This window comes from Argentina silus (genome assembly GCF_951799395.1).
Source record: "Argentina silus genome assembly, chromosome: 19".
In the NCBI taxonomy this organism is placed as follows: domain Eukaryota; kingdom Metazoa; phylum Chordata; class Actinopteri; order Argentiniformes; family Argentinidae; genus Argentina; species Argentina silus.
The window spans coordinates 4347097-4369596 of NC_139673.1; the positions used below are offsets into that span (position 1 = coordinate 4347097).

The window sequence follows — 22500 nt, forward strand, 5'->3', positions numbered from 1 at the left end:
ACACACACACACACACACACACACCTGCAGTACTTTCAGTTCTGTCTCATAACAATCCCAGTGTCTTATCTATAAGTGAAGACTGGAACCTGGAACCTGAGGTTTCTCTCAGTTTTGTAGTTTTGACATTTTGAAGCTTGATGTGTTGACTGTTCACCTCAGATCAGGTGGGTTCTCAGCCCTCAGCCCCAGCCTCAGCCCCCAGTGTCTGTGGAGGAAACGAACGGACCACACCTCAGAGCACAGGGCAAAACATCCTCAGTAAACAGCCTGGAGCAGGAAGCTCTCTCTCTCTCTCTCTCTCTCTCTCTCTCCCCCTCTCTCTCTCACTCACTCCCTCTCCCTCCCTCTCTCTCTCTCTCTCTCTCTCTCTCTCTCTCTCTCTCTCTCTCTCTCTCTCTCTTGCTCAATCACTCTCTCTCTCTTGCTCACTCACTCTCTCTCTCTCCCCCTCTCTCTCTCTCTCTCTCTCGCTCACTCCCTCTCTCTCTCTCTCTCTCCCTCTCTCTCTCTCCCTCCCTCTCTTTCTTTGGTCCTAGTCAAGAATCTGTGGAATATCACACAGCATAATCACTGTAAACACACAGCTCAAGACTAACCACAACAACTCCACACAAACACACACAAACACAAACACGCACACACACACACACACACACCTCTGTTCTGCTGTTGATACTTGTGATCTCCCTTGGCCTCATTCGTCTCTCATGTGTAAATACTTCCTTGGGAGACTTATTAGGAACGCATAATGTCGGAAGGCCTGTGGGCTAAGCAGGCTCACTTACACAAACATGGGAACTATTGTTATGCTTTTCTAGTGTAACGGTAGCATTATTTCAATGCTTTTCCAACACATAGGCAGTGTTACTCAGTGAAGTGTATTGTGTGGGTAACGTTATTTGAACGTTATCTGAGCGTTGTGTGCTTGTGTAGGTAACGTTATTTGAACGTTATTTGAGCGTTGTGTGCTTGTGTAGGTAACGTTATTTGAACGTTATTTGAGCGTTGTGTGATTGTGTAGGTAACGTTACCCAGCTATGTGTGAGACAGAACGAAGGGCTGAGACCCGGCTGAGAGGGATGACATCACACCCAGGGAATGTTCCCAGAGGAGAGGGTTACTGCTGGTTCACATTAGCTGTTCACAGACACACACACTCTCTCACACACACGCACGCACACGCACGCCACACACATGCACGCACACGCGCACGCACACACACACACACACACACACACACACACACACACACACACACACACACACATAGCCTGATGCAGCCAATACTCAGAACACACATCTTTAACTCTTACTTACAGAGATATACTGTTTTATATATATATATATACTGTTTTATACTGTATATGTTTTCTTACAGATCAGACACAGTCTGTGGGTCTCTGTACCTTTGATGTTGGACGTTAAACAAGCACACAGCGCTTAAATAACCTTCAAATAGTCTGATGTACTGCAGTCTCTCCACACTGTACGCTCTGCTGACTGCACCATCACCACCCTTCACCTAGAGGATTGGTCTGAAGACATGAGGAAGTTACAATGAAAAAAACAACAACAATTTGATTCGCCCTCCAGTCACAGCAGGAGATATTGTTAAAATCTGTGGAAAACCCCATTAGATACACACGCACACACACACACACACACACACGTACACATAGACACACCCACACGCACGTGCACACACACACACACACACACACACACACACACACACACACACACAGACACACACACACACACACCACACACACACACACACATACTTTCCCATAGTCTGACAGAGGCTGATGTTAGATTTAGTGTTGTCATGGGAGTCATTTCAATATTGTCTGATCCACAGGTGGTGCTGGCTCTGTTCTAACCTTTGCAGCGTTTATCTGAAACAATGGCTCACGAGTGTGTGTGTGTTCCTGTGGGTCCTGAGTTAGACAATAGCAGGCTGGGTGGGGTCATGCCGGTTGGGGACAGGACACAGGAAAGGGTGGGAAAGGGCGCTGAGTGTGTGAGAGAGACAGAGTGTGTGAGAGAGACTGTGTGTGAGAGAGAGAGAGAGAGTGTGAGAGTGAGAGAGAGAGTGTGAGAGAGAGAGAGAGAGTGTGAGAGAGAGAGAGAGAGAGAGAGAGAGAGTGTGAGAGTGAGAGTGTGAGAGAGAGTGTGAGAGTGAGAGTGTGAGAGAGAGTGTGAGAGAGAGAGAGAGAGAGAGAGAGAGAGTGTGAGAGTGAGAGTGTGTGTCTAGGAGTGAATGAGTTCTTTGAGCACTCTCTCCAAACACTCGGACGCCAGCCATTGTGGCTCAAAGGCCTGACCAGCCGGCTGACACTGGATGTGTGTGTGTGTGTGTGTGTGTGTGTGTGTGTGTGTGTGTGTGTGTGTGTGTGTGTGTGTGTGTGTGTCTGAGAGAGAGAGAGAGAAAGAGAGAGCAGCAGCAGCACAAAGAGGCTACTGTCCCACATGTGAGTGGAGAGAAACAAGAAAGGCCAGACCTGGTTAAGGAGGGGTCAAAGTTCAAACATGTGCTTCAGACTCTCACCCTCAGCACGGGCCAAGGAGGGGTGGAACTGGGCTGGAATTAAAAATGGACTTGAGTGACAGCCAAGTTTCCACATTCTGTCGGTGAACTCCAATCAAGGGTGTTCTCTCTTAAACACGAAGCGCAGATGTCAGGGCTGGAGAGCAACAACGGAATCCTCAATCTTAACCCAACACCTGCAATAACAGGACAGGACAGGGTCAGGGTCGACCAATCAGCAGGTGATGTATTACCTGCAGTAGCATAAAGCCTGTCCGGTTTATTTAGCTGAGTGCATCACAATGGAGGTCAAATTTGATTTATGGCCACACGGATTACAGGTAACACCAAGTACAAATATCTGTTATCATGCTGATAATCTCCAGGCCTACAGTGCGCGTATGTGTCATCAGACAACAGAGTTTTCCCAGGGATAACAGCTTCTGGTCAGACTAGGTGTGTAGTAAGATGACATCACCCTCACAGGTACGGCAGAAAGAGGGGGAGTAGGAGAGAAAGGGAGAATAGAGGAGGACAGATAGAAAGATACATCCAGAGGAGTGACCGGAGAGAGAGAGAGAGAGAGAGTGACCAGAGAGAGAGAGAGAGAGAGAGAGAGAGAAAGACCAGAGAGAAATTGAGAGTGACCAGAGAGAGAGAGAGAGAGAGAGGGGGGGGGGGGGGTCCACAGAGCATACATCATGTGAACCTAGTTGTTTCCCCATGGCAGTGTGGGTGGACAGTGTGTGTGGGCGTCTGTGAGAATAGCTGTGTATTTTGACAGGCTCCGTGGGTATCGGGTCTCCGCCGGCCGAGCTGTCACTCACAGGGCCTGGCTGCCATGGGAACACCCGGGGGATAGCTAGCTAGCTGCCGTGGTCCACTGGTCACACACTCTCAGGGTGATTAGGAGAGCCAGACCCAATGTAATGAACACAGGCAGAATTTCCCCCCTCCAAAACAACCCCTGTCAGAGAGAGGTGCCCTCATGCTGATGAGAGGTTATGAGAAGGGTTGTTCCTGGTCACGTGATCTCAGAGGCAGACTTTGTCCTGGTCGGGAACAAGCATTTGGCGCCTACAAGGTTAAAACAAGCGAAACAACACAGATGAAACAAGATCTGTGTTCACTCTCAACCCCACACGAAGATAGTCCCCCCTCAGTAGTTTTAAGAGAATAGAAACTATGTCCCTATGCTGGCAGTTGGCATTCTGTTTGCCAAGTCATCTGAGACGGAACACGTCTCATCCCTCAGCTCTCTGGTTACCTTCCTGGTACGGTGAGCTACCGTGGACAGACATCCAGCTGCTGCGAACGTCATGGTGATACTGTCACCTGATCAGGCTAAACCAATCAATAATGCATATGGGATCAGCTGGCTATCTGCTGCTGGGTCTGGTTACGACACACCTGTAGGCTGATTGTGTCGGGTGTGCGGGGGTCGCTGTAGAGAGTACGTTATTGCTACAAACAATTGCGGTGTGTTAAAGATAAAATTGTGACCAATCATCACAAGAGGCATCTTAATGCGTGCACCAGGTTGGACTATCCTTCTCCAACTGCTCTCAACACTTTTGTTGTCCAACTGTTTTAGAATGAAAGAGTGATGTCTAAGCTTAGCATGTGGCTTTGGAGATTAATTAAATGTGCCCGATATTCAGACTGAGGTTAATGGTGCGTGCGTGTGTGTGTGTGTGTGTGTGTCTATGTGTGTGTGTGTGTGTGTGTGTGTGTGTGTGTGTGTGTGTGTGTGTGTGTGACAAGGCTGTGAAACAGGACATTGGGCCAAGCCTTTTCTCAGAAACAGAGAGAGCTCCCGCTCCCTAAAGACAAATGATGACATCACAGTGAGGATGGGAGCCGTTGGCTTCTGGGGACTGGGATAGGCAGCACTCCCCTCCTGAAGCAGGAAATGGGCGAAACCTTGCTTGAAATTATGACTCAGACATTTTGCCCCGTGAAGGAAGCAACTCCTGATAGCAGGGACTATTGGTTTCCTGTTGTGGGCCAACAGTTTTGGCTTCACCGAGCGCGGGCAGGAAGGCTGAAGAATACAGGGTCACTGAGGGAAGAATGCCTGCTCGAAATGGCAGTTGGACTGTTCAGCAAGGAACATGACCACGTACATGACCAGATCAGATATCAGTAATCAGTAGCATGGAGAACAGGGGCTACCAGTTCAGGCCTGCGTGAGAAATCGTAACGTGCGGAACAGGGATTTTTTTTCGTACAGAAAACGTCCCTTAAAAACACCCCTGTATAAACCTCACACAACCGTATGAACCAGGGCTGACCTGCAGTCAGAAGTGAGTGTTAGCGGGGGGATTCAGAGCCATCCTACCATGCAGAACGCAGGACATCCCCACATAATAACCTTTCATTAAAGCAGGATTTGAGCGCTGAGCGTCAGTAAAGAGCCCAGGCTTATGGAGGCTTTATCTCAGAGAGAGGAGTGAGTGAGTGAGTGTGGGCAGGCTGGGCTGGGCTGGGCTGGGCTGAGCTGGGCCGGGCAGCATGGAGGATGCTGTTCCATGTGTAGGGTAGTGAGGGTGAGATAGGGCTCCCAGACTTCAAACACACATGGGGGGGGGGAGGGATGAAGCTAGAGGCCACGGAGGGTTCATTGCAGAGCTGTGATAACAAGCGGAGCAGATCAGGGTCGGGCCAGGCTAGATTGGGCCGAGGACGACATCTTCAAAGGGATGAGGCCCGGGAATGAAGAAACGGACCCAAGCTGGAGGCCTTGAGTTAGCGCTATGAGACGAAACTGGAATCCAATGGACCATTTCTCTCATTATAAAACGTGACGATACGATATAGTCTATTACCATCATTGTACAGTAGATTATACCGGGCAACAATATCTAACACCAGGAATCAGATATAACATATGGCATTTAGCTGATGCTTTTATCCAAAGCGACTTACATTGCAGGGAGTGCATACATTTTTCAGTATATATGGTCCCAGCAGGAATCGAACCCACAACCTAAGCGTTGTTAGCGCCACGCTCTACCAACTGAGCCACAGATGTTGTACTTTAACACATTCCCACCTCTGTACTGCTGTTGGGTGATATGATATGTCGTTGGCATGGTAACCTGACTCATTTTACAGAGCAGTCGTCCAGGTCCGGGTACGGCATACGGACAGACCTAGTTTGTTTATTCTCATCATCCGTCTAGGGTCCCAGCAGTAGCACCTTTACGTTACAACAGACCACATATGGCCGCCATCATCTGGGTATGCGGATGCATTTCCACATGCTTTCATTATCCCCCATCAAACAATAATTAGTAACGTGTATCAATGACCCAAGACATTTTCAAATGAGAGGAAAAGAGGAGGGAAGAGAGAAAGGTTTACGGCCGACTGCACTCCTCATTATTATCCTTACTATATCATGATAGTTACCATGACAACACACAGCTCCGGTAATGTCACATGACGCAGGCTTTACACAAATATTTCAGAGAAGTAAATATGAGAAACAACATGTTTTTTTTTTTAATAGTTGAAATAAATACTCCGGTACATGCATGATCAAAACACATTAAAAATACTATGGTAAGTCTGGTAAATAGTGTAAAACCCATGGCACACACTCACAGCAGCTTTTACCCTTTTAGAATTCACACACCGAAAAAAAAAAAAAAACAAGCATGGAGATACTCTCTTCCCACTCTCACAAACACGTGTACTTCTACGATCTGTAGGTCATAGGTCATAGGTCACACAAGGGAAGCTACATCCATCATCACGTCTGTCGTTTTCACCATAGTTGAAAACTGAGGTAAACTTTTCAGGTTTTAAGATCATTGTGGGGTCGTTGGGTTTGTTTTTGGGTTTTTTTGGCAAAGAGAAGGCCAACAAGTGAGCGTAGACTGGGGCTAAGAGTCCTAAGTTGTCAGTTACTTGTGAGGTTTTAGTCACATCCAGCGCGACCAAAACCCCATTCAGGTTGTTTCTGTGTAACCTTCCAGACCCTGGTCACGTCCTCCATACAGACAGACAGACAGACAGACCCAGTAGACAGCCTTCCTTCGCCCTCTGCTCTCACTTAAACCTGACAACCCTAAAGGAATGGGATGAATCTGAGTGAGTCTCTTTGGTATGCCAAAACCAGGAGAGAGCCGATTCGACGATCGATCACTTCCGATGGGTTGATTTCAATTTCTTTTTCCCCCCCACGACTAATTCACAGGATGGGAGTTGACTGGCGGTAGAGCCCTGGGAGACGATCGTTCCCTGAGCGCCTGGGAGAGCAGCGTGCAGCCGTCAGACACCGCGCACGCCGAGTTCCGCAAGCGCTCCCGGTACTCTCCCATCTTGTTGCTGCTCTCGGCATGCTGGGATACGTCCCGGAGGCCCTGAGTGAGGAGGACGCAGGCCGAGACCACGCTCATGGCGCCCCCCAAAACCGCGGTCATCACCCCCTTCCCTTCGGGGGAGATACTTGCCGCTCGGCCGAGAAACTGGGGCTCCGTAGCGAACCCGACCAGAGCGTTTACGGTCTGGACCAGGGCCGCGCTGAAGAGGACACAGCGGTTGCGAGCCAGCTCGCTGGGCTGGGTCTTCACCTCCTTGACGCACGCCAGGAGAGCCGTGCCACTCGTACTCATGCTCTTCACACTAAATTTGAACTGTTCTTTAGCGAAGCGGTTGTTGGACCTCTCGCTGGCCAGCCCCGACGCGTCCGTCAGGGTCTTGAGGTTCTTGGAGACGTTCTGGGAGAATTCTAGAAGGAGCCCGCGGGTGAGGTCCGGGAGGGCCGTGACCCGGAGCACGCTGCAGCTCTGCTCCACTTCGTGCCTGCAGCGCGTCACCTTGTAGCGGTCCACCAGCCCCGGGAGACAGGGCTGGGAGCCGGGGGTCTCCACGGCCGCCAGGTAGGCTGCGTGGGCCGAACACTCGGTCAACGAGACCACCAGGTCCCCCATCTCCAACAATCGGTCTCCTACTTCTGTGAAGCGGCCCATGTTGAGTTGGCTCTGGATGTCGTGGGTGAGGATGGAGAGCTCTTTAGTCCGGGCGATGACCGTGTCCCGGCACTGCTCGAAGGTCTCGGCCACCGCCACCCCCTCCGAGGTCATGACTGGCCTGGTCTCGCTGGACAGCAGGAGAAGGTCCGCCACCAGCTGCATCTTGCTCTTGCAAGTGTCACAGATGGAGGAGAGCTTCTTCCTCTGCTGCAAGCTGCCACTTGGTGTGCTGGTTGATCCCTCGCTGGCTGACTTTCCAGAGCCACTACTAGCCATAGTAGGGTGGTCAAGCTGCTCTTCTGGGGGGGGTTCGATTAGAAACAGTTCTACGTCGTGGCACACTCCATTGTGTAGGTTATGACATGTTCTATGACGTGAAAAGAGAACACCCCACCACCTCTTTATAAAACCTTGAGTTTAAACTGGCCGACAGTCTTCTTTACAGTCCTTCAGAGTATTTGTAATCCACTGGACACACAGATATGAGATTGACAATAAGTACAGGACATTGTATTTTCAAAGTAAACATTTGCTAAGATTCAAAACAGAATTTTATACGCCAGGATGTTTCAGCTCCGTATTCACATAGTGGGTTGAAATGTGTTGTGTTGCTTCGTTCAGCAAAGTTGTAAGCTATTCAAGCTATGACCTATGAAATTAACTAATTCAAGCTGTCACTTGCTCTTCAAGGAAAATTTGTTTTCAATATCAAAATATGTCGTGAGAATCCCTTAATATCAATTACTCAGTGTTTATAACTTATTTGTGTTCATGTTTACAAGTTAAATAAAATGCCCTGACTTCAACAATCATCTAATATCTACTGTAGTCCCAAATGTTTACAAAACAGAACAATTCACAGGTTATTGTAATATGCTATACTGCTCAAAATCACACAAAACTGCAGTGCCACTAAGGTGCCTTGTTTAGGCAAAGTGCAGACTGAACAAAAAACATCTAAAGTTACGTATCTAGAAAAATAAACGATATTCTTGATTTCAATCACTTCCAATATTTGAATTGATATGCTACAATATTAAGACGTGTCCTTTTGGGTTAAACTTTATCAAGATGATACAACTTAAAAATGCAGACTTGCTTGACGGCATCAGGGTTTGTCTGCGCCGAATTGTTATTTGAACTGATCCCACAAAGTTTGACCACCCTAGTTTGACTGGGAGACAGGCTCGTGCCTGTTACAAAGAGGGCACCACCCGGGCAGTTCCACACGACCACTCCTGGAACGCTCTGCCTTTCCTGCAACATCATTCCATGAGTCTTCCCAAATAAAAGCTTCAAAATGAGCAACAGGGCGACTGCACTGGCCCTCCCTGGACTTTCAATCTTTTCTTTTTCATACACAATCCGGGGATAGAAAGTAGTTCGTTGGGCAGGTTCGATTCCAGAGGCATATCTTTTGTCCATACGCCCTCCTTAGCAAAACGCGGGGCGTGTATGACTTCTCCGGCATATCCTGCGTCGGGTTTCGGTTTTGATATCCATCGCTGTCGTGTCCTTGTTGAAATGTTGCCTCACCTCACAGCATTGGTTACTTTTACAGTTGACCAAAAGACTTCCCTGGAGAAAAGGTGGTCGTGATTCCAAACTGAAAGTCGGTTCTACGCTCCCGCAACATCTTATGTAGTACCAGGAAGCGAGGAGGGTGTGGTCGCAGTTGAACAGCTTGACTGTAGCGAAGTAGCGACACTGCGAGAGAAGGGGATAGGCTCCCGCTGATATAATGTAACTTTAAATTGTGTTTATGGTCAAATTGGCGCGTCAAACCAGATCCAAGCTTGTTGGGCGGTAATATCAAACAGTCCAGTACGATTCTACAGTTGTCCCAGGTACTTTCTAGATTTCCTGGTGAGTTTTATGGTCCGGTTTTTCGGGCAAACTGATCCCTCTGCCATGAGACTATCCCTTCCCGAGGCCCCGACGTGGGTGCATTCGACTACCGGTGTAAGGGCATAGTTACACCCAAAACGCAGTTCTCCAAAATGACCGACAGCCCGCCCTCCATTTCTCTCCTCGGTTGTCCGAAATTTTGCTTTCAAAAAAATATTTTCAGGCAGCTGATATTATTATACCGCCGTTCTTTCTCTTAAGCCACAACTTATTTTACACAGTTCACATGGTTCGAAACACAGCTGTTGGATCTTATTCTTGCGTGAGCGGCGCCTATGCTTTACACTCAGACCGTTTTTAATTATGTGTTTGACGTTTCCGCGCGTCATGACGCACACGTTTTCAGTGACAGGTACACCTATTTGTCACAGGCCATTCATAATCCGTTTAAAAAATACTATCGGTGTTCCTCTAAACCACATGAATCTCTGAGAGATAGTGTATTTGTGTATTACAATTTGTCATCATACCAATCGAGAAGCCACTGAATATACTTACAAAATAGAACAAGCGTAATGATAGAGCTTATCACATCATAGGAATAAGAACACAGATTATTAGTGGGTTTTTTTGTAAGGGCCGGTAGGCTATGTCAGTTCATGGCTATTGGAAAATAAGTTTAATTATTGATGTTGCAATACTGATATTCTGATATTATATGAGTCTTTGCCTCATGATTTATTGTACAGATGTAATCATGATCTACTCTAAGTACAGCAGGCTTTGTGGAGGGTATTGGGTTTTAACAATATTCACAACCCTACCACCTCATGATGGACTCTGAATTGTCTTACAACCACAAGCTTTACCATGGGCGGTGAAATCTGACTCTTCCCTCTCTGTTGATGGTCCTGACGTCGCTGTCCTTGTCCACTTACACAAGGCCGAAAGGAAGTTGGGAATGGGAGGTAGCCAATCGGAGTGTAGAGGGAGGGATATATCTGTTGTATTACAACTGTATTATCAATGATTATAAAATCTGTAGGCCTATAATGATCATGTTGTACAGTGCAGTTTGGACTACAGGTGCTAGGAGTATTAGTTGAATTGTAACTCATGTGATTGTGAGGCAATACAGCAACTTAAAGTTTTAAGAAAAAACTTCTTTTTTCATCTTATCTGTCCCCAATACTTTTTCCAGACCTCTGCAGTCTTTTAGGTACTTTTTTTTAGCAAACTGTAACCTGACCATCCTTTCTGATGGTTTGCACCCTGCAGTGAAACAGCTGTCTTATGCCTGCACAACACCTGCCATGGTATTTGGCAGAAACTTTTGAGTACCTTAAATAAGGGGGACTATGAAATAAAAAGTGTTGTAATTTCTGAACGGTGAAACCAATATATACACAAATACCATCAAATAATGTTTCACTGTCCCATTACACATGTTTCACTGTCCCATTACTCATGCAGGACACTATATATATATATACAATTGCTAACGACATACGAAGTACCAAACATATATATACATACATACATGCAGCGGTGTACTGAGGTTTACAACAAAATATACAACAAGACAGACAGGCAGACAGACATATACACAGACAGCCCATCTGGGGGGGGGTGTGTGTGGGGGGGGTGTGGGGGGGGGGGGGTTCTTGGAAGCACACAGCCTGACTGCTATGGCCACAAGTTGTGCATTGTCAGTCTCACACACAGCTGCACAGGGCACGGTGCCATTGGGTGGAGCAGTCCGGAGAGGAAACGGCTCTCGGTTTCTGTCGACTGGGCCGATCTCCCCGCAGCTCCACTGACCCCATGCCCTGTGCTGCTCTACAGGAGCATTCATACCAGGAGGGAGTGTTCATGTGTGAGCAGGGATTTACACTGCACTCTGAGTCTTGGGGTGTCCTAATATTAGTGGGCTGGGCCATTGTAGGGGGTGTTCTCTTGTGAGTATGTATTGCTGATGTTGGTGCTTGAGATTTTAAGATAGTTAGTCATTAGTCTTTATACAAAAAGATAACCTGGTGCAGTCTTGTGTTAATTTCAGATCAGAGGAGTGCAAATTGTGCTATACTCTTGGAGTCAGAGCCCAACAAGTATTTCTGCTAGGAAGCAGCCATGTAACAGCAGTGATATCATTTCTAGTCATCGTCATGTGTGATATCATTGGTGTAAGCCCAACCCCTTTTCCTTTAGACACACCCCCTTCATATGAAAGACGGAACAATTCTTAACCAATCATCAAGCTCCATCTGTAAGCATGGCGTCTGACTTCCGATGGACTTGTGCAGTGCTGTTGCTCTGCGCGTATTTGATCTGTATTTTAGCAGCTGACAGTAATAATAATAAACCAAAGAAGAAAAAAGATATTCGGGATTACAATGACGCCGATATGGCAAGGCTTCTGGAGGAATGGGAGGTGAATATCACGTTTTGAAACGGCTTCCTGCTCAGTTAGCTAGCTAGCTCAGCTGCCATAAACTGCATGCAGAATGGAATATTGTCTTGGGACGTTAACAGAGACAAACGCACAGTTGCGCATTCATGTTTGTTTTATTTCTCTTTCAGATTTTATGAGGAAGTAATGAAAGCAATCATGTAAACATGAATCGACACGTAACATAACGCAGTATCAGTTATGTAGCTAGCAAAAAAGATGCTCATACTAGAAATGTGTAGTAATATAGCTAACGCTCACGTTACAAGAGCAGAAAGACATGCAATAACGACAAGTCAATATACAAAATTACTTACTGCACCAAACACTTTAGGCAAATGCAGTAGATAGCAGCACTGAGATGCATCATGTTGCGGGTTCAAAAGGGATCGTCAGCTATGTAACCTACAGTAAGTAGGTGATGTTTGGCAATTCGTATGTCGTTAGCAATTGTATTTACATATTCATTAAATGTTGACGAACACTAAAACCTTGAGTTCCTGTCCTCCTCCTTTCCCTGCTCCACAGAAGGATGATGACATTGAAGAGGGCGACCTCCCAGAGCACAAGAGGTCCCCCCCGCCCATCGACTTCTCCAAAGTGGACCCTTCCAAACCTGAGGATCTGCTGAAGATGTCCAAGAAGGGAAAGACCCTGATGGTGTTCGCCAGCGTCTCGGGAGAGCCCACTGAGAAGGAGACAGAGGATATCACCAGCCTCTGGCAGGGCAGCCTCTTCAACGCCAACTATGACATCCAAAGGTATGAGATTAATAGCAATGCATGGATACCCATAGACTGCTCTATGCTGCTAAAAAGTTGTATGATGATACATTTAGAATGGCTGTCTCAGCATCGAGACTGTCATCGTGTATCATGGCTAACTTATATTAAAGAGTAGTGCCATCTGCATGATACCAGAGTCTCTCACTGCACGTTTATTCAGATGCAACAACCAGATGCCAAGGCAGGTGTAGAGAGGGTCTGACTATGAGTGTTAGGTGAAACCTTGACTACTATCCCCTTGTGTTCCTCTCTCTCCAGGTTCGTGGTGGGGACTAACCGGGCCATCTTCATGCTCCGTGACGGCAGCTACGCCTGGGAGGTCAAAGACTTCCTGATCGCCCAGGACCGCTGTGCTGACGTCACCGTGGAGGGCCAGGTGTTTCCTGGGAAGGCCGCCAAAAAAGACGACAGCAACGTAAAGGACCAGAACCAAGTGAACGCCAAGAAGAAGGGCAAGAAGAAGACGGAGGGCAAGAAACCAGACTTGGAGGGCAACAGAGCCAGCAAGGGCAAGCAGGAGCTGTGATTGGGTAATGCTGCAATGGAGAGGGAAGTGGGTTTGTCAGAACCATCAAAAGCCCAGTTCCAGAAACTATCCGTGGTAGCCACTACCTCGTCTGTGTTTGCAGATCTGAAGGAATGGGATAGGTGGAAGCAAAATGGTGGCTTTCTAATCAGGCTCGGGAGCTTCTTCTATATTGCTTTCACCTATCATATTCTAACAGATCTGAAAAAAACACCACAGTGGAGGGGGAGAGAAGACAGACGCTCAGTTTTGTGACACTGAACAGTAAAAAGCTGTTAAAGTCAGGGTCCAATAGCACTGATCTGGGAGCAGGTGTTCTAACTCTGGGCTGTGTCTTTGACACACCTGCTGTCGCGAGGTTGAAGGTCAACATGTTATTTGGTGCTGTAGTAATGTCGATGACTGTCTATCTATATTACAGTGTCAGAGAATGTGAATTGCCTGAATAGTCTTTAAAAATGAGTTTCAAAATTGGTCCTGCAAAATTACTTTTTTGTCATTGGCTAACCATTTGGCTATATTATACACGTTCAGTATTTTGTTAGGAATTGTTCAAATTGTTCAATTTAGGAATTGTTCACTGTTTTTCTTATTTGTGCCAAAAACACTGTTTAATATTTGAAATGCCATCATTGTGATCAATGTTCCACGAATGGTACTGATGGTAAAATAATCTATTAGAATGATTGTGCACACCTCCAATGATACTGTCTTTTCATTAAGTCCTTGTTATGGCAAAATATTACAGTAGACATATTGCACATTGATTTTCACAGAATTACAAATAAACACTTTTTTTCAGTTATGTGGAAATTAGTATTTTTTTTCTTGCAATTCTTTGAGTAGAATGGAAGAATCACTTGTTTGGTTTCTCTCGAGTAGAGCCCCATCGATACTGGACTTTTGGGTCCGATACCGACGGCGATTTATGGGGGGCAAAATTCACCGATAATTGATATCTGCCGATATACATTCACTGCCACGAAGAATTGAGGCTGTTTTGAGAGCAAAGGGAGGCCCTACCCAGTATTAGTATAGTGTTCCTAATAAACTGTTCAGTGAGTGTATATAACATGTTGTGCACGCTGATACAGTTGATTGGATACACACCCAAGCTTCTTGTGACAAAAGTTAGCTAGGACGTCTTACTCTGAAATTCATGCCTGTGACCCATTGACCCCACCAGACGCTGGATATATCCTCTGCCAGGCCTGTACTGCAGCCATCTTTTTGTTATTTGGTTTGAGGTCTTTTTTGCCTAAAATGTTATCACCAGGAAATTAAATGCTTGTTCAATTGGATTTAAATCTGAAGATTGACTTGGCCAGTCAATAACCTTCTGCTTTTTGGCCCTGAAAAACTCCCTTGACATCTCTTTCGGTCGTCATGTTGGCAGACTCCAAAGGCAAATACAAAGAGCTGTCTTATGCCTGCACAGATGATGTGATGGAAGATAGAGCCTTCCCTGAAGAGCAAACGTTGTGTGTGTGATCTTGGAGACAGTCTCATCCTGCTGATTTAAGGTCCGCCTCTCTTCTTTCTCTGTCCTCTACTTCTCACACTGCTTTTTCTGTTGGCTGGTTGCCATTTCCCAGAATGGGTGGAGACGTTGCGTGTGTGTGAGAGAGAGAGAGAGAGAGAGAGAGGGAGAAAGAGAGAGAGAGAGAGAGGGAGAAAGAGAGAGAGAGAGAGAGAGAGAACAAATTCAGCTTGGAAGCAGACATGAACAAATGTAATGTGATCGCTACATCATTTGGATGAACTGGACATGGAATCATTGGCATGTCCCTGCAGACCTCCTCTGACTGTTCTGGGGGATTTGTGCCGTCGTGTTTCTGAGATCCAGCTTGACGTGTTTTACTAACGCAGGTGGACAAGGGGGAATGTTTTTGTTGAATCTGAGCGGAGGCAGTGGGAGACAAGCTTTCATAAAAACCAAGCAAGCGTCTCCTCACGATGCGGGTCTGTTTGAGATATAAACCCAAACACAGGTCTCTCTCCCAGCTTATCGCCATATCTAAGGGAGATAACATGGGAATGGTCTTCAACCACTGTATCTGCCAGACAATAGCCACATCAGGAGACACGGGTATACTGTCAGTCAGGGGAGGCTGGTGGAGGTAGAAACTGGAGGGCGGGCTCATTGTAATGCATGGAATGGCATGAGGAATGGTATAAAACACAGTGTCCTCATTCCATTCCATGCATTACAATGAGCCCGTCCTCTGATTTCTACTTCCACCAGCCTCCCCTGATATCCAGTACATCAGGGTATATGGAGGAGTATGCCTCTCAGGTCAATTCAAGACATTAATCATCTCCTATTACTTACCTTTGGGTGATTGAAAACGTAGTTATGGGGTATATGTAAAGGAATCCTATTTGGATCATTGCGGTTCAATTTGCATCTGTGTGTGCATGCATGGGTGTTTTAGATAATGGGTTTGTGACCTGGATTGAAACCAGCCTAGACCAGTCACATTTCCACACCATCTGGCAAAGAGCTCTTTCCTTTCCTCTCCCTGTCTCACACACACACACTCTCTCTCTCTCTCGCACACACACACACACACACACACACACACACACACACACACACACAGACAAACACACACTCGTCTGACCCTCTGCTCCTCTCAACCCGAAAGTGATCAAGAATAAACACACTCTCACCATGCACCCACAAGATGTCCTGTCCAGGACCTGCTGTACATGATGTGGTTGTGAATGACTGAACTGTCGTAAGCCTACAGAAGCTGATGTTAACGTCACCCACCCACGATCCACCTATCCATCTATATGGCTAAAACAATATGACAATATGTGGATATTGTTCATGTGATGGTCATGTATGATTGTCCCTTTATATACTGTACTGTTTTTACTAATACACAATCTATTAAATAAGAAACATGTCATCATTCTAACTTCACGTCTTCACAAGTCTTTTTGGACCTAATTACATGTACATACCTTCTTAAGCCAACAAAATACCCCAGGTTTTGTGGTGTTTTAGAGGCAATTAAAAGCTTACACGGTTATTGGGGCCATACCAGGAGTACTCCAGAGGTTTACAAGTTAATGGGATTCTTTTACAAGTCTTTTTTTTTTTTTTTTTTTTGGTTTCACTTCCTCAGCATGTGAGCGGAGCTTGGCATTCCACAATGATTTATAATGGTCCAGAGAGCCACACCCTTTTCTCCTGGCTCTGCACACACACACACACACACACGCACGCACGCACGCACGCACACACACACGCACACACTTTGCTCTGGGATCTATACACACACACGCACTAGCAACAACTACACGCCCTGAGTCCATGGGAACTAATGGGGAAGAGCCAGACATAGCCTCTGCCTCAACAACCCATTACTGTAACTTCTCTAATAAAACTGCTATGAGTTATTACCATAAAAATAGGCTTACTTAAGGCAAATATATTTAAGTGATAATTGGATTTGATGTGTAGCGTAACAGTTAATAGAAATGTTGTGAGTATGAAATCATAGTCACAAGTTCAGTGCAGAATATCTTTATTAGGGTTGGTAAAGGCAGAGAATTCCTCAGAGTGAAAAGAGTTGAGCTCAGTTAATTGTTCATTGTTCATTTATTTCTGTACAAAAGTCTTCCGGTTCAAAGTCATTGGATTCATCACTTTACAAGCCCAAGTCACGTATACATAACATCCATCGTTGTACTGTACAGCTAAAACAACTCATCATGGGTCATATGCTATTATGCAGTGTGTCTACAGTATTATTCTTTTGAAATGCTATAATTGTTTCTTATATACGGTATAGGACAGTAAATACATTACAACTCAAAAGATGTCCCTTCTAGATTTTGTTCAATTGTGTCTGTACAATAAATAAGTATAAAATATATCTCTGTTATCAATCTGTGGAATCTTAAAAACACATTAAACATACAAAACACTAACAGCTACGACCTCCGAAAAAAGACCAGCTATTTCGGCAAAACGGAACATTTCCTGATTCTTGCCAGATTTGAAGAAAAAAAAAAAAGTTGCCAATTCTTTATTTAAGGTTAGTAAAACTAAAACATACTTTTGTGACACTTTATTTTTTATTGTATGTCATAACACCATCATAATGTTGCCATTAACATGACATCTGTTATGTTTCTGCGTGTGACACTAATGCACCATTTATGACAGATAAGTCATAACAGATGTCTTAATGCTTTGTCTACAGCTAGCGGTGTTAGCCTAAGTAGTCGAACTGTCAGCATAACGTCACGATGGTGATCCTAGCTGTTTCTGATGCAGGTAAAATGACACGCTTTCTCTATTACTTGGCTTTCAGTGAAGTCTGCTGAGATCGATACGTTACGTTATTTCTGATGCTGTTATGACATACAGTTCAAATCAAGTGTTCTCCATACTATTCTTTTGGGGGTATTTTCTATGATCGGATTGCACTTTAAAAGTGTGCTAACAGCTCTGTACATCATTTTCAACATTGCCGGGAAGCTTTTTTTTCATTTTGGGGGATTCTTGCTGGTACACATAAAAACACAGACAGATGAGACCACAAACGTTGCTATGAAACACAGTTATATGAAACACATCACAATATCAAGTTGGAGAGGTCGAGCCCTCAAAGCACGGGGGTCAGACCGCCGCTGGAATGAAACTGAGTAGATCAACACCACTGGGGGAGGATGAAAAACAAGGAATGTTTGTCTCTTTGTTCGTTTTTTTTCCTCATTTCTCGCTTTTTTTTTTTTTTTTAAAGTCAAGTATTTATCAAACAAACGGTACAGTCGAATCACTCACATCCACATTGTCACGTACACAGATACCTGCATGGGAAGGTTGCTAGGTGACACAAACGCATGCTTTTTTTTTTTTTGTCTGGCCCGGGCCCAGTAGTCCCTCCCCCTCCTCTGTATGCTTGCTTAGTTCCGTGGGCCTCACACAGACACAGTTCATTAGGGCAGTGCTAGCTCAGAGTAGAAGTCCCCCAAAACTACAGATCTAGGGTCAGATTACCCTTCCAACCAATCCTAATCTTAACCATTGTGTGTGTGTGGGGGGGGGGGGGGGGGGGTAGAGAACATCTGACCATGGACCAGTGGTTAGGGGCAACTTTTACTTATTCCGCAGTGCTGGCAGTGTGCATGTGTTTGTGTGATATCGGGGGGGATGTAGTCTCTCAGCTGTCCCACCGCCCAGCTCCGCCTGCCCCTCATAGTTTCATCTTCCTGACCACAGGGATGGGGAGGACCTGGTGGATCTTAGCTCTGTCCTCGTCCACCTCCATACGCACCCAGTCAGGCTGGAAACTCCCGCGGAAGCCCACCAGCGTCACCTTATCTGTACAGAGGGAAGGAAACATACAACATATAACAGTCAGCGTTTGAGAGAGAGGGAGAGGGAGACAGAGAGAGAGAGAAGGAGAGAGGGAGAGAGAGAGAGAGAGAGAGAGAGGGAGAAAGAGAGAGAGAGAGGGAGAGACAGAGAGAGAGAAAGAGAGAGAACTAGCTGGAATTCCTCCTCCTCCAGAGAGCACCACATACCATAGGACTTCTCACTCCACCCAGGAATCCCATTTACACAAATAGACCATACATTTGTTTCACATATCACAGCCCACAGCCAGACAAATGTCCCTGTCTCTTTGGCCTGCTCTGTCATGTATATGTCGAGAAAAATGTTCCCCAAGGTGTAAAATTAGAATTTAAAGTGTATCCAAAGGGTTTATTTTTGGGTTACAATACATACCAGTGCTTTAGTTACGCCTTGTAAAGATGACGGAGAGAAAGAGAGAGAAAGAGAGAGAAAGAGAGGGAGGGAGGGAGGGGCGAAAGGAAGGACCCTGCTGCTCTGGCATGTGTTTCAGTATTGGCTGACCCGCTACAAACACACACACACACCTACACACACCTACACACACGCACGCACACACACACACCTACACACACACACACACACACTTTCTTTCCCTCTCATACACATGTGGCAAGCCTATCTGGGAGGCAGGGGCGACTGTGGAATGTGTGCTTATTCATGAAATTGCTGAGTCATTGTTACATATGAATCAGTCTATACATTACGCAACTATGACTTATGAATCAGCATGAATGGAAAACAACTGAGATAGTTCACGTGAAACGTGGGCTATGCTAAGTTCGCTATCGCACCAGAGAGGTCAAATGCATTATTTTGAATTAATAATCAGTTTTATTACCTGTACTTTCACCTTTTTACATTAAAAACCTACTTGAATAGAAAAAAATAAAGACTAAAACCACTAAAACCACCTGTGTAGGCATGATAGTACTACTATCTACTATTACAAATAATTGTAGAAGATGTGATGTGTGTTCATGGCCTGGTGCACCGCAAGAGGAGAAGACCAGAATGACTTTGACACCCCTACTTTCGCAGAATTCAGAGTCAGTTTCTCTGAACATGTTCCACACAAAGGCTAGTGTTCCTAATTCATAACAGTGCCCCCTACTGTATGTTGGTTGAAAACATTTCTAGAAAATATTCTTAGAAATCACTCACAGAAATCAAAACATTGTTTGTGGCATAATTATGTAGGCTCCCATTCATTGATTCAATCATTCATTCATTCATTTATGTCAAATAACCATAGAAGTCTCTTCGTGTTCAGGTGGTTAGTTACCTTTCAACTTGATGCTCTTGTCTATTCCAAGCCGCTCCAGGACTTTAGTCCAGGGTCCTCTGGTGACCAGACGTCCTTTAGACGTCATGATGACAATGGAGCTGCGTGCAGAGAGAGAGAGAGAGTCAATAGAACTCTAGCCAGTCACTTTCCAGACTCAAATGATCCAAGATCCATCAGCTGGTCACCTGGCGTGGCAAGCTTCTAGGCTCTTACAAGGCTGGTGAGAGGGCCTCCTATGTGATATTCATACTATATTCATATGTGTGTGTGTATGTGTGTGTGTGTGTGTGTGTGTGTGTGTGTGTGTGTGTGTGTGTGTGTGTGTGTGTGTGTGTGTGTGTGTGTGTGTGTGTGTGTGTGTGTGTGTGTGTGTGTGTGTGTGTGTGTGTGTGTGTCCTTCCTCACCCTTCTTTAAGCCCAGTGATGTAGCTGTCTATCTGGGCGGGGATGCCCAGTAGGATGGCGTTCCTGAAGCCTTTACTGTCCACCACCTTCCCATCATCCCCGTCAATCACGGTCAGCTGAACGCCGTCGTCTGGTTGGTACATCTTCTTCCCGTTCACCTGCCAATCAGAAACAACCAGCCAATCAGAGCACAGTCCAGTCAGCTTCCTCCGCTGTGACGGAGCACGGTTAGAATAAGAATGGCTGCGCTTCCACACCGTCCACACGAGCACGCCAGGTCACTGTACTACTGTACTGAATTGAGTTGTGAGGCCAGAATCATATTCCACCTTAAATCTCATTCCATTCCATTTGATAGTGGTTTTACTGTCACCGGATCTGAATCGAATAGAACACCTTTGGGATGTGGTAGAACGGGAGATTCACAGTTTGAAAGTGCACCTGAAAAATCTGCAGGAATTGCGTGATGCAATCATGTCATGATGGACCAGAATCTCAAAGGAATGTTTCCAACATCTTGTGGAATCAATGCCACGAAGATTTGAGGCTGTTTTGAGAGCAAAGGGAGGCTTTACCCAGTATTAGTATAGTGTTCCTAATAAAGAGCAAAGGGAGGCTTTACCCAGTATTAGTATAGTGTTCCTAATAAAGTGGTCGGTGAGTGTAGAACCCCCAGGCATGATGACACACTCACCTCTGTGTAAGCAAAGTCCTCCTTGATGTGGAAGAAGCGAGTGTTGTAGGACTCCAGTCTCACCTCCAGGAAGTGCTCTGGTGTGTGCTGTAGGGAGGGAGGGGGGGGGGGAGGGAGGGAGGAGGACAGAGAGGGATTGTAGGGCATGGCTTTGATGCCAAGTATTTGAAATCTCCACACTGTTGTGCTTTGAAAATGTAACTCAAAACCTCTGCAGCTATTTAGCAGAATCAGTGTCTCGAACCCATTTGGTTTGACTGTGATTCTCCAGTTCAATACGGCAGAAATCGGAGGATGGGCTCTTTGTAATGAGAATCTTTTATTTTTTTAACAATTGACTCCTCACCAGTTTGGAGTTGGGCAGTTTCCTGGGCATGGGCACGTCCACGATGGGCATCTCTGCGTGTCGGGGATAAGCCTCTGCCATACAGTTGCTGGGGAGGAGGCTGCCCTTCGGGATGACAGCTGTAATCTTGACTCTCTCACAACCTTTCTCTGAGCAGAAGGCAAACTCCTCCTTGTCATTGTGGGCCTTCACCCGCAGGAACAGCAGGCTTTTTTTTTGGATGTGGGGGAGGAAGGGAGGGGGGGAGGGGGGGGGGGGGAGGGGGGGCAGATGTCAAGATCACGGAGTTAGCACATCTCAGAATTCAACACTTCTATTAAGAAATGCAACACCTGGAGATTGCTGTTCAAAACACCATCCGGCGTCGCAAGCCAGCAACTGACGCTTATCATCACAACATCTCTCTGAATTCAAATTCATTCCGTTTCTCACGTTTCGACAAACACACTGACAAACACATCGCCAAGAGCCGTCCCTCCTCCCCTCCTCCCCTCCTCCCCTCCTCACCCTGTGTCCTCCTCCCAGTAGAAGTACCCTCTGGCCAGGTGGGAGTGCTGGATCTTCTCCCTCTGGGTGGTCCGCATGAACACACCCGTCTTGCGCGTCTGTTTGGTCAGACGGTTGTGGATGTCGGAGATGACTGTGAAGGTGGTGCCTCGTGGGTAACAGAAGCCAACGTTGATCCAGTCATTCCTGGTAGACAACAACAACAACAACAACATATTTCCTACTTGTAATTCATATCATTGCATCATTGCATCCATTCCAGTCCAGAAAGCAAAAACTGCAGGGTAGTCAACAACATGTATAATGCAACAACATCACTCATCTTTTATTGAGTATGATCATACACCTAGATATCCAGTGAGTCCTATGGGGGGTCCGAAAGCCTGGGCTGTGGCTATAAATATTGTGTGCTACATCAGAAGGATTACAAGAATACCTGAGAAGCTTCAGGTGGGGTTACAGCTAAATACAGTCTGAATGTGAATAATCTATGGCTTCACCTGCAGTACTGCTCAACAAACAATAGATGGCGCCATTGTAGTATCGAATGCTTGGAAATTGATGAGGAAGAACTCCTCTCGCTATTCAGGGCTCCCGAGACAATTCAGAGAAAGCTCGGGCCATAGGGAATAGCTAACATGCTTGAAATGACCAGCATGCGTATTCTATAGAAATGACTGTCGGCGTTACGAAGTGTGTTTGCTGGTAAGGGTGGGTCATGGACTGACAAACAGCCCTCAGAGAGTCTCCCAATCCTCAT

At 46.0% G+C, this 22500-nt stretch overlaps 3 protein-coding genes across 3 annotated transcripts in view; 1 reads left to right on the plus strand and 2 right to left on the minus strand.

Moving 5' to 3' along the window:
• Positions 1 to 6027: 6027 nt before the first annotated feature.
• Positions 6028 to 9706, minus strand: tlnrd1 (talin rod domain containing 1). Its single transcript, XM_083691149.1, has one exon. The coding sequence runs from the start codon at positions 7789 to 7791 to the stop codon at positions 6727 to 6729; it is 1065 nt and encodes a 354-aa protein (XP_083547275.1). The 5' UTR covers positions 7792 to 9706; the 3' UTR covers positions 6028 to 6726.
• A 1927-nt stretch (positions 9707 to 11633) lies between these two features.
• On the plus strand, positions 11634 to 13930 carry mesd (mesoderm development LRP chaperone). Its single transcript, XM_083691021.1, has 3 exons — positions 11634 to 11794; positions 12341 to 12573; positions 12856 to 13930. The coding sequence occupies exons 1-3, from the start codon at positions 11636 to 11638 to the stop codon at positions 13121 to 13123; spliced, it is 660 nt and encodes a 219-aa protein (XP_083547147.1). The 5' UTR covers positions 11634 to 11635; the 3' UTR covers positions 13124 to 13930.
• A 2721-nt stretch (positions 13931 to 16651) lies between these two features.
• Positions 16652 to 22500, minus strand: part of cemip (cell migration inducing hyaluronidase 1) — an 87506-nt gene continuing 81657 nt past the window's right edge. Inside the window, exons 24-29 of the mRNA XM_083691237.1 lie at positions 21741 to 21926; positions 21234 to 21441; positions 20888 to 20974; positions 20194 to 20351; positions 19786 to 19886; positions 16652 to 18467 (exon numbers count right to left, since the gene is read on the minus strand). Coding sequence (XP_083547363.1) covers positions 18340 to 18467; positions 19786 to 19886; positions 20194 to 20351; positions 20888 to 20974; positions 21234 to 21441; positions 21741 to 21926 — 868 coding nt within the window. The 3' untranslated portion in view covers positions 16652 to 18339. The remainder of the gene's footprint in view (positions 18468 to 19785; positions 19887 to 20193; positions 20352 to 20887; positions 20975 to 21233; positions 21442 to 21740; positions 21927 to 22500) is intronic.